The 13,355-nt window shown below is 42.7% G+C and overlaps 1 protein-coding gene across 1 annotated transcript; it reads right to left on the bottom strand.

Annotated features, from left to right (window-relative positions):
* Window positions 1-81: 81 nt before the first annotated feature.
* Window positions 82-7,750, bottom strand: LOC142218505 (hyaluronidase-1-like). The gene is made up of 4 exons (XM_075287263.1): window positions 7,620-7,750; window positions 1,486-2,387; window positions 686-775; window positions 82-509 (listed from the first exon to the last, which is right to left on the bottom strand). Exons 1-4 carry the CDS (start codon window positions 7,651-7,653, stop codon window positions 192-194), a joined length of 1,344 nt encoding a protein of 447 aa, XP_075143364.1. The 5' UTR covers window positions 7,654-7,750; the 3' UTR covers window positions 82-191.
* Between the last annotated feature and the right edge of the window lie 5,605 nt (window positions 7,751-13,355).

Genomic DNA, 13,355 nt, shown 5'->3' with positions numbered 1-13,355 from the left:
CACTACATACAGATTATACAGAATATACATTATACATCTACCACTAGGGGGTGCTTTATTGTACTAATATATTTTGTTAGCTCTTTGGGATCTATATGTTCAGTTATGTTCCTGCGTCTCCTGTGTATACATTACAACTGTCTGTATACGCAGTACTGTGCGGTAATGTTTATTGTTCTGGTGCCCCCTGGTCAGGGCTCTGCTCTCTTGGAACAGTGTGGCCCCCTCCAGCCAGGATAGCAGTGGCACTGGAAATGGGCGGCCATATATAGAATGTCCATCTTGGTGGGCTGTCCAGAGAGCAGGAGGCCTCCATCCCATGGACTTCTGGTGATGCTGAAGCTTGTGGGGTTGAGGTGGAGCTGAGCGTCTGAGGAGGGGTCTCTCCGTACACAACGTCCATTGCCGGAACATATGGCCTGGCTGCACAGCAAGGCGCCGCTGGTCACATTCAGCACATACATCCCCAGTATATTGTCTATATAGGACTTCACGGCAAGGCACGCCTCCTGTAATGAGAGGGACACAAGAGCTGACAGTCATTATAGCCAAAGTCATTATATGGTCTCCCATAGTGATGGCGCAGACAGTAAAAGGGATGGGGCACGGTGGGGGGGGGGGAAGCTAGAAATCCTAGAACCCCCACCCATACTGATACTAAACAGCCTGATGTCGGGACAGTTACCTTGGTCGAGCTGTAGTCAGCATTCCCCCATAAGATGATCCCTGCAGCCCCCAGAGCTGCGCTCTGCCCAATCGTCTGAATCAAGTCTTCCTGCACAAAAACAACATGTTAGCTAACAAGAAGCGAGCAATATGTGTTACAATGTGTCAGCAAATCCTGAGCGCGCGTCCTGCAGACACTCCTGTAGAGGACGTATGGCAGCCTGTATTATATCCCAGACTATTGTATCACCAGCGTCTGACCAACCCGGAGAGGGCAAATCCAGGGACAAAGTCTGATTAGACAGAAGCACTTTGTTATTGTTGTTTTGTCCTTCCTTCATTTGTAACTGAGCCTGTGTGTAGGGCAATATTACTAAGCGACTTACTGACATGTTTTGTGGAGTTATGTGCTTCCCGTTGGAGCACTGACCTCTTCCCTGCTCCTCTGATGCACAATGTGTGAACAGGAGGTAAGACTCACAATGCAGGAGCGCCTCTACCTGACTCCAATAGTCCTTCATCTGAGGGAAATGAGAAGAAGAGAAGGCCAGTGCTCCGGAGGAGAGCACATAACTCCACCATACAGCTGCAGTGCGTTACTTATCACACAACACACAGACAGGGGGCAAAACATTTCACAGAGAAGAAAGGAGGGAGATGCAGCTACTTTGTGTCTGCCAGGTGGGAGGAGCTGAAGAAGTGAGGAGACGCCTGATTGGCTAGGATGTTGAGAACAATGCTAACATCACACATGGACAGACCCTCCCTCTCAGCAAGTATGGACGGTGCTCCTGCAGCTTCTCTGAGAGATCTGTTTACCTGCTCCAGGAAGTCCATGCTATAGGTGTAGACAATTCGGGCGTAGGGTAAAACAGGGATCTCCCCCTCTGACCTCTTAGTGGACACCCTGAAGGCTTCTCCCAACCTGTGCTTCACGTATCGGCCCACATATTGTGAGTTCCTCAGCAGCTCCTCCAGGTAGATGTCGGGGTACAGGGCTCGGCTGGACTTCCACATCCATTCCAGCTGGTCATTCCTCTCCACCTCAGCCTGGGGACATTCTCCCGTGTAATTCTGACTTGAGTTTTTGTAGCCATAATTGTAGCACGAGGGAAAACCATAAAAGCCCCACAATCCACCGGCTCTTAATTTACAGCCCAAATCCAAGGTACCTTCCATGAACATCTCAGCAGCTTCCTGGAATTCCTTCTTGGCCTCCCTCACCACCTCCTCCTCTGACCAGTGTGGATGCCGCAGTCTCACCAGCTCCTCCGAACGCTGCCTGTAGATGGACTTTGTATCCCAGTTGCGATCCCACAGAGGCCTCCAGTTCTCCCAGTCCACCACCACCACACCAGCAAAGTCTGGAGACACAATTGTTGCATTCAGGTCCACAAGTGCCTGCTTGAGATGTTGAGTGAGGCTGGCGTTTTGGGGTGTGCCGCCATTGATGGAGTTCCCATCACTGTCATAGTAAGGGTAGTGGCCTAGCTGGCTACTGTAGAAGATCACCATCTCACTGCCCACAAAGGACTGGTTCTCATTAACAACAATGTCAAAGGGCTGCAGGTCCAGATCCACCCCATACGTGGCCCAGCAGCGGCTAGTGGGAGCGTTCCAGACTGTAATGAAAGGCCGGCCAGGGAGGATGGAGGCTGGAGCGGCAAGAGCGCAAACCAGAAGAGCGCAAACCAGGAGCAGAGAGACGCTCATCACCGAGTCTAAGCAGAGGAGAAAATGTCACTGTTACTAGTGCACATGTGATATAATCTGTGAGCTGCTCGATATTAGTGCACATGTGATATAATCTGTGAGCTGATGGATACTAGTGCACATGTGATATAATCTGTGAGCTGATGGATACTAGTGCACATGTGATATAATCTGTGAGCTGATGGATACTAGTGCACATGTGATATAATCTGTGAGCTGATGGATACTAGTGCACATGTGATATAATCTGTGAGCTGCTCGATATTAGTGCACATGTGATATAATCTGTGAGCTGCTGGATACTAGTGCACATGTGATATAATCTGTGATCTGCTGGATACTAGTGCACATGTGATATAATCTGTGATCTGCTGGATACTAGTGCACATGTGATATAATCTGTGAGCTGCTCGATATTAGTGCACATGTGATATAATCTGTGATCTGCTGGATACTAGTGCACATGTGATATAATCTGTGATCTGCTGGATACTAGTGCACATGTGATATAATCTGTGAGCTGCTGGATACTAGTGCACATGTGATATAATCTGTGATCTGCAGGATACTAGTGCACATGTGATATAATCTGTGATCTGCTGGATACTAGTGCACATGTGATATAATCTGTGAGCTGCTGGATACTAGTGCACATGTGATATAATCTGTGATCTGCAGGATACTAGTGCACATATGATATAATCTGTGATCTGCTGGATACTAGTGCACATGTGATATAATCTGTGAGCTGATGGATACCAGTGCACATGTGATATAATCTGTGAGCTGCTGGATACTAGTGCACATGTGATATAATCTGTGAGCTGCTCGATATTAGTGCACATGTGATATAATCTGTGATCTGCTGGATACTAGTGCACATGTGATATAATCTGTGATCTGCTGGATACTAGTGCACATGTGATATAATCTGTGAGCTGATGGATACTAGTGCACATGTGATATAATCTGTGAGCTGATGGATACTAGTGCACATGTGATATAATCTGTGAGCTGATGGATACTAGTGCACATGTGATATAATCTGTGAGCTGCTCGATATTAGTGCACATGTGATATAATCTGTGAGCTGCTGGATACTAGTGCACATGTGATATAATCTGTGATCTGCTGGATACTAGTGCACATGTGATATAATCTGTGATCTGCTGGATACTAGTGCACATGTGATATAATCTGTGAGCTGCTCGATATTAGTGCACATGTGATATAATCTGTGATCTGCTGGATACTAGTGCACATGTGATATAATCTGTGATCTGCTGGATACTAGTGCACATGTGATATAATCTGTGAGCTGCTGGATACTAGTGCACATGTGATATAATCTGTGATCTGCAGGATACTAGTGCACATGTGATATAATCTGTGATCTGCTGGATACTAGTGCACATGTGATATAATCTGTGAGCTGCTGGATACTAGTGCACATGTGATATAATCTGTGATCTGCAGGATACTAGTGCACATATGATATAATCTGTGATCTGCTGGATACTAGTGCACATGTGATATAATCTGTGAGCTGATGGATACCAGTGCACATGTGATATAATCTGTGAGCTGCTGGATACTAGTGCACATGTGATATAATCTGTGAGCTGCTCGATATTAGTGCACATGTGATATAATCTGTGAGCTGCTCGATATTAGTGCACATGTGATATAATCTGTGAGCTGCTCGATATTAGTGCACATGTGATATAATCTGTGAGCTGCAGGATACTAGTGCACATGTGATATAATCTGTGAGTTGCTGGATACTAGTGCACATGTGATATAATCTGTGATCTGCTGGATACTAGTGCACATGTGATATAATCTGTGATCTGCTGGATACTAGTGCACATGTGATATAATCTGTGATCTGCTGGATACTAGTGCACATGTGATATAATCTGTGATCTGCAGGATACTAGTGCACATGTGATATAATCTGTGAGCTGATGGATACTAGTGCACATGTGATATAATCTGTGAGCTGCTGGATACTAGTGCACATGTGATATAATCTGTGATCTGCAGGATACTAGTGCACATGTGATATAATCTGTGATCTGCAGGATACTAGTGCACATGTGATATAATCTGTGAGCTGCTGGATACTAGTGCACATGTGATATAATCTGTGATCTGCAGGATACTAGTGCACATGTGATATAATCTGTGATCTGCAGGATACTAGTGCACATGTGATATAATCTGTGAGCTGCTGGATACTAGTGCACATGTGATATAATCTGTGATCTGCAGGATACTAGTGCACATGTGATATAATCTGTGATCTGCAGGATACTAGTGCACATGTGATATAATCTGTGAGCTGATGGATACCAGTGCACATGTGATATAATCTGTGAGTTGATGGATACTAGTGCACATGTGATATAATCTGTGAGCTGCTCGATATTAGTGCACATGTGATATAATCTGTGATCTGCAGGATACTAGTGCACATGTGATATAATCTGTGATCTGCTGGATACTAGTGCACATGTGATATAATCTGTGAGTTGATGTATACTAGTGCACATGTGATATAATCTGTGAGTTGATGGATACTAGTGCACATGTGATATAATCTGTGAGCTGATGGATACTAGTGCACATGTGATATAAACTGTGAGCTGATGTATACTAGTGCACATGTTATATAATCTGTGAGCTGCTGGATACTAGTGCACATGTGATATAATCTGTGATCTGCTGGATACTTGTGCACATGTGATATAATCTGTGAGCTGATGTATACTAGTGCACATGTGATATAATCTGTGATCTGCTGGATACTAGTGCACATGTGATATAATCTGTGAGCTGATGGATACTAGTGCACATGTGATATAATCTGTGAGCTGATGGATACCAGTGCACATGTGATATAATCTGTGAGCTGATGGATACTAGTGCACATGTGATATAATCTGTGATCTGCTGGATACTAGTGCACATGTGATATAATCTGTGAGCTGATGGATACTAGTGCACATGTGATATAATCTGTGAGCTGATGGATACTAGTGCACATGTGATATAATCTGTGAGCTGATGGATACTAGTGCACATGTGATATAAACTGTGAGCTGATGTATACTAGTGCACATGTTATATAATCTGTGAGCTGCTGGATACTAGTGCACATGTGATATAATCTGTGATCTGCTGGATACTAGTGCACATGTGATATAATCTGTGATCTGCTGGATACTAGTGCACATGTGATATAATCTGTGATCTGCTGGATACTAGTGCACATGTGATATAATCTGTGAGCTGATGGATACTAGTGCACATGTGATATAATCTGTGAGCTGATGGATACCAGTGCACATGTGATATAATCTGTGAGCTGATGGATACCAGTGCACATGTGATATAATCTGTGATCTGCTGGATACTAGTGCACATGTGATATAATCTGTGAGCTGATGGATACTAGTGCACATGTGATATAATCTGTGAGCTGATGGATACTAGTGCACATGTGATATAATCTGTGATCTGCTGGATACTAGTGCACATGTGATATAATCTGTGAGCTGCTGGATACTAGTGCACATGTGATATAATCTGTGATCTGCAGGATACTAGTGCACATGTGATATAATCTGTGAGCTGCAGGATACTAGTGCACATGTGATATAATCTGTGAGCTGCTGGATACTAGTGCACATGTGATATAATCTGTGATCTGCTGGATACTAGTGCACATGTGATATAATCTGTGATCTGCTGGATACTAGTGCACATGTGATATAATCTGTGAGCTGATGGATACCAGTGCACATGTGATATAATCTGTGAGCTGATGGATACTAGTGCACATGTGATATAATCTGTGAGCTGCAGGATACTAGTGCACATGTGATATAATCTGTGATCTGCTGGATACTAGTGCACATGTGATATAATCTGTGAGCTGCAGGATACTAGTGCACATGTGATATAATCTGTGAGCTGCAGGATACTAGTGCACATGTGATATAATCTGTGAGCTGCAGGATACCAGTGCACATGTGATATAATCTGTGAGCTGCTGGATACTAGTGCACATGTGATATAATCTGTGAGCTGATGGATACCAGTGCACATGTGATATAATCTGTGATCTGCAGGATACTAGTGCACATGTGATATAATCTGTGAGCTGCAGGATACTAGTGCACATGTGATATAATCTGTGATCTGCTGGATACTAGTGCACATGTGATATAATCTGTGAGCTGCAGGATACTAGTGCACATGTGATATAATCTGTGAGCTGCAGGATACTAGTGCACATGTGATATAATCTGTGAGCTGCAGGATACCAGTGCACATGTGATATAATCTGTGAGCTGCTGGATACTAGTGCACATGTGATATAATCTGTGAGCTGATGGATACCAGTGCACATGTGATATAATCTGTGAGCTGATGGATACTAGTGCACATGTGATATAATCTGTGATCTGCTGGATACTAGTGCACATGTGATATAATCTGTGAGCTTCTGGATACTAGTGCACATGTGATATAATCTGTGAGCTGATGGATACTAGTGCATATGTGATATAATCTGTGATCTGCTGGATACTAGTGCACATGTGATATAATCTGTGAGCTGCTGGATACTAGTGCACATGTGATATAATCTATGATCTGCTGGATACTAGTGCACATGTGATATAATCTGTGAGCTGATGGATACTAGTGCACATGTGATATAATCTGTGAGCTGATGGATACCAGTGCACATGTGATATAATCTGTAATCTGCTGGATACTAGTGCACATGTGATATAATCTGTGAGCTGATGGATACTAGTGCACATGTGATATAATCTGTGATCTGCTGGATACTAGTGCACATGTGATATAATCTGTGAGCTGCAGGATACTAGTGCACATGTGATATAATCTGTGAGCTGCAGGATACTAGTGCACATGTGATATAATCTGTGAGCTGCAGGATACTAGTGCACATGTGATATAATCTGTGAGTTGCTGGATACTAGTGCACATGTGATATAATCTGTGAGCTGATGGATACTAGTGCACATGTGATATAATCTGTGAGCTGCAGGATACTAGTGCACATGTGATATAATCTGTAATCTGCTGGATACTAGTGCACATGTGATATAATCTGTGAGTTGTTGCCGAATCTGCATATTACGCTACAATTGTCACAACAATATAATCTGCATTTGTAGCCTTCCGTTTGTGTCTGTCCTTACCTCTTTTTGCTGCAGTCTGTGCCCTTCTAGACATCGTCTGATACACGGGGTCACCTCATACCCGCCACAGAACACCCATTATATCCCAGTGAGGAAAACTCGTATCTGGTGACACTTCCTCTGTGGTGTCCTCCCTTCTACTCGTCTCCTTCTCCTCTTCCTCTTTCAGTTCCTTACTTTAGTCATAACAGCTCCTCCTCCTCCTCCTCAGCTCCAGCCGCTCATCCAGCAAGATGTCTGAAGTCTTCAGTGTGAGATACAGAAGTGGAGAAAAAGTGACATAACATATAGACAACATAAAGAGGGATTTATATGTACCCCAAAATACTGCCTGACATAACACACATGATATCTACTAAGAATCTCTGACAGAGCACCTATATCATATATTACTGAAGATTATATTATACTCCAGAGCTGCGCTCACTATTCTGCTGGTACAGTCACTGTGTACATACATTACATTACTTATCCTGTATTATACTCCAGAGCTGCGCTCACTATTCTGCTGGTACAGTCACTGTGTACATACATTACATTACTTATCCTGTATTATACTCCAGAGCTGCGCTCACTATTCTGCTGGTACAGTCACTGTGTACATACATTACATTACTTATCCTGTATTATACTCCAGAGCAGCGCTCACTATTCTGCTGGTGCAGTCACTGTGTACATACATTACATTACTTATCCTGTATTATACTCCAGAGCTGCGCTCACTATTCTGCTGGTGCAGTCACTGTGTACGTACATTACATTACTTATCCTGTATTATACTCCAGAGCTGCGCTCACTATTCTGCTGGTACAGTCACTGTGTACATACATTACATTACTTATCCTGTATTATACTCCAGAGCTGCGCTCACTATTCTGCTGGTACAGTCACTGTGTACATACATTACATTACTTATCCTGTATTATACTCCAGAGCTGCGCTCACTATTCTGCTGGTACAGTCACTGTGTACATACATTACATTACTTATCCTGTATTATACTCCAGAGCTGCGCTCACTATTCTGCTGGTGCAGTCACTGTGTACATACATTACTTATCCTGTATTATACTCCAGAGCTGCGCTCACTATTCTGCTGGTACAGTCACTGTGTACATACATTACATTACTTATCCTGTATTATACTCCAGAGCTGCGCTCACTATTCTGCTGGTACAGTCACTGTGTACATACATTACATTACTTATCCTGTATTATACTCCAGAGCTGCGCTCACTATTCTGCTGGTACAGTCACTGTGTACATACATTACATTACTTATCCTGTATTATACTCCAGAGCTGCGCTCACTATTCTGCTGGTACAGTCACTGTGTACATACATTACATTACTTATCCTGTATTATACTCCAGAGCTGCGCTCACTATTCTGCTGGTGCAGTCACTGTGTACATACATTACATTACTTATCCTGTATTATACTCCAGAGCTGCGCTCACTATTCTGCTGGTACAGTCACTGTGTACATACATTACATTACTTATCCTGTATTATACTCCAGAGCTGCGCTCACTATTCTGCTGGTGCAGTCACTGTGTACATACATTACATTACTTATCCTGTATTATACTCCAGAGCTGCGCTCACTATTCTGCTGGTGCAGTCACTGTGTACATACATTACATTACTTATCCTGTATTATACTCCAGAGCTGCGCTCACTATTCTGCTGGTGCAGTCACTGTGTACATACATTACATTACTTATCCTGTATTATACTCCAGAGCTGCGCTCACTATTCTGCTGGTACAGTCACTGTGTACATACATTACATTACTTATCCTGTATTATACCCCAGAGCTGCGCTCACTATTCTGCTGGTACAGTCACTGTGTACATACATTACATTACTTATCCTGTATTATACCCCAGAGCTGCGCTCACTATTCTGCTGGTGCAGTCACTGTGTACATACATTACATTACTTATCCTGTATTATACCCCAGAGCTGCGCTCACTATTCTGCTGGTACAGTCACTGTGTACATACATTACATTACTTATCCTGTATTATACTCCAGAGCTGCGCTCACTATTCTGCTGGTACAGTCACTGTGTACATACATTACATTACTTATCCTGTGTTATACTCCAGAGCTGCGCTCACTATTCTGCTGGTACAGTCACTGTGTACATACATTACATTACTTATCCTGTGTTATACTCCAGAGCTGCGCTCACTATTCTGCTGGTACAGTCACTGTGTACATACATTACATTACTTCTCCTGTGTTATACTCCAGAGCTGCGCTCACTATTCTGCTGGTACAGTCACTGTGTACATACATTACATTACTTCTCCTGTATTATACTCCAGAGCTGCGCTCACTATTCTGCTGGTGCAGTCACTGTGTACATACATTACATTACTTCTCCTGTATTATACTCCAGAGCTGCGCTCACTGTTCTGCTGGTGCAGTCACTGTGTACATACATTACATTACTTCTCCTGTATTATACTCCAGAGCTGCGCTCACTATTCTGCTGGTACAGTCACTGTGTACATACATTACATTACTTCTCCTGTATTATACTCCAGAGCTGCGCTCACTATTCTGCTGGTACAGTCACTGTGTACATACATTACATTACTTATCCTGTATTATACTCCAGAGCTGCGCTCACTATTCTGCAGGTACAGTCACTGTGTACATACATTACATTACTTATCCTGTATTATACTCCAGAGCTGCGCTCACTATTCTGCTGGTACAGTCACTGTGTACATACATTACATTACTTATCCTGTATTATACCCCAGAGCTGCGCTCACTATTCTGCTGGTGCAGTCACTGTGTACATACATTACATTACTTATCCTGTATTATACTCCAGAGCTGCGCTCACTATTCTGCTGGTACAGTCACTGTGTACATACATTACATTACTTATCCTGTATTATACCCCAGAGCTGCGCTCACTATTCTGCTGGTGCAGTCACTGTGTACATACATTACATTACTTATCCTGTATTATACTCCAGAGCTGCGCTCACTATTCTGCTGGTACAGTCACTGTGTACATACATTACATTACTTATCCTGTATTATACCCCAGAGCTGCGCTCACTATTCTGCTGGTACAGTCACTGTGTACATACATTACATTACTTATCCTGTATTATACCCCAGAGCTGCGCTCACTATTCTGCTGATACAGTCACTGTGTACATACATTACATTACTTATCCTGTATTATACTCCAGAGCTGCGCTCACTGTTCTGCTGGTGCAGTCACTGTGTATATACATTACATTACTTATCCTGTATCATACCCCAGAGCTGCGCTCACTATTCTGCTGGTACAGTCACTGTGTACATACATTACATTACTTATCCTGTATTATACTCCAGAGCAGCGCTCACTATTCTGCTGGTACAGTCACTGTGTACATACATTACATTACTTATCCTGTATTATACTCCAGAGCAGCGCTCACTATTCTGCTGGTATAGTCACTGTGTACATACATTACATTACTTATCCTGTATTATACTCCAGAGCTGCGCTCACTATTCTGCTGGTGCAGTCACTGTGCACATACATTACTTATCCTGTATTATACTCCAGAGCTGCGCTCACTATTCTGCTGGTACAGTCACTGTGTACATACATTACATTACTTATCCTGTATTATACTCCAGAGCTGCGCTCACTATTCTGCTGGTGCAGTCACTGTGTACATACATTACATTACTTATCCTGTATTATACTCCAGAGCTGCGCTCACTATTCTGCTGGTACAGTCACTGTGTACATACATTACATTACTTATCCTGTATTATACTCCAGAGCTGCGCTCACTATTCTGCTGGTGCAGTCACTGTGTACATACATTACATTACTTATCCTGTATTATACTCCAGAGCTGCGCTCACTATTCTGCTGGTACAGTCACTGTGTACATACATTACTTATCCTGTATTATACTCCAGAGCTGCACTCACTATTCTGCTGGTACAGTCACTGTGTACATACATTACATTACTTATCCTGTATTATACTCCAGAGCTGCGCTCACTATTCTGCTGGTACAGTCACTGTGTACATACATTACATTACTTCTCCTGTATTATACTCCAGAGCTGCGCTCACTATTCTGCTGGTGCAGTCACTGTGTACATACATTACATTACTTATCCTGTATTATACTCCAGAGCTGCGCTCACTATTCTGCTGGTGCAGTCACTGTGTACATACATTACATTACTTATCCTGTATTATACTCCAGAGCTGCGCTCACTATTCTGCTGGTACAGTCACTGTGTACATACATTACATTACTTCTCCTGTATTATACTCCAGAGCTGCGCTCACTATTCTGCTGGTGCAGTCACTGTGTACATACATTACATTACTTATCCTGTATTATACTCCAGAGCTGCGCTCACTATTCTGCTGGTGCAGTCACTGTGTACATACATTACATTACTTATCCTGTATTATACTCCAGAGCTGCACTCACTATTCTGCTGGTGCAGTCACTGCGTACATACATTACATTACTTATCCTGTATTATACTCCAGAGCTGCACTCACTATTCTGCTGGTGTAGTCACTGTGTACATACATTACATTACTTATCCTGTATTATACTCCAGAGCTGTGCTCACTATTCTGCTGGTGCAGTCACTGTGTACATACATTACATTACTTATCCTGTATTATACTCCAGAGCTGCGCTCACTATTCTGCTGGTACAGTCACTGTGTACATACATTACATTACTTATCCTGTATTATACTCCAGAGCTGCGCTCACTATTCTGCTGGTGCAGTCACTGTGTATATACATTACATTACTTATCCTGTATTATACTCCAGAGCTGCGCTCACTATTGTGCTGGTACAGTCACTGTGTACATACATTACATTACTTATCCTGTATTATACTCCAGAGCTGCGCTCACTATTGTGCTGGTACAGTCACTGTGTACATACATTACTTATCCTGTATTATACCCCAGAGCTGCGCTCACTATTCTGCTGGTACAGTCACTGTGTACATACATTACATTACTTATCCTGTATTATACCCCAGAGCTGCGCTCACTATTCTGCTGGTGCAGTCACTGTGTATATACATTACATTACTTATCCTGTATTATACTCCAGAGCTGCGCTCACTATTGTGCTGGTACAGTCACTGTGTACATACATTACATTACTTATCCTGTATTATACTCCAGAGCTGCGCTCACTATTCTGCTGGTACAGTCACTGTGTACATACATTACATTACTTATCCTGTATTATACTCCAGAGCTGCGCTCACTATTCTGCTGGTACAGTCACTGTGTACATACATTACATTACTTATCCTGTATTATACCCCAGAGCTGCGCTCACTATTCTGCTGGCGCAGTCACTGTGTACATACATTACATTACTTATCCTGTATTATACTCCAGAGCTGTGCTCACTATTCTGCTGGTACAGTCACTGTGTACATACATTACATTACTTATCCTGTATTATACTCCAGAGCTGCGCTCACTATTCTGCTGGTACAGTCACTGTGTACATACATTACTTCTCCTGTATTATACTCCAGAGCTGCGCTCACTATTCTGCTGGTGCAGTCACTGTGTACATACATTACATTACTTATCCTGTATTATACTCCAGAGCTGCGCTCACTATTCTGCTGGTACAGTCACTGTGTACATACATTACATTACTTATCCTGTATTATACCCCAGAGCTGTGCTCACTATTCT

This window comes from Leptodactylus fuscus, chromosome 9 (genome assembly GCF_031893055.1).
Source record: "Leptodactylus fuscus isolate aLepFus1 chromosome 9, aLepFus1.hap2, whole genome shotgun sequence".
NCBI lineage: Eukaryota > Metazoa > Chordata > Amphibia > Anura > Leptodactylidae > Leptodactylus > Leptodactylus fuscus.
This window is presented reverse-complemented; position numbering and strand designations above follow the sequence as displayed.

Excerpts from the sequence above, each read along its gene's own strand:
- LOC142218505 (XM_075287263.1), bottom strand. The coding sequence starts at position 7,653 with ATGTCTAGAAGGGCACAGACTGCAGCAAAAAGAG. Across the intron at positions 2,388-7,619 it reads ACAGACTGCAGCAAAAAGAG|ACTCGGTGATGAGCGTCTCT; the intron begins GTAAGGACAGAC and ends TCCTCTGCTTAG. Across the intron at positions 776-1,485 it reads GCATGGACTTCCTGGAGCAG|GAAGACTTGATTCAGACGAT; the intron begins GTAAACAGATCT and ends GTTTTTGTGCAG.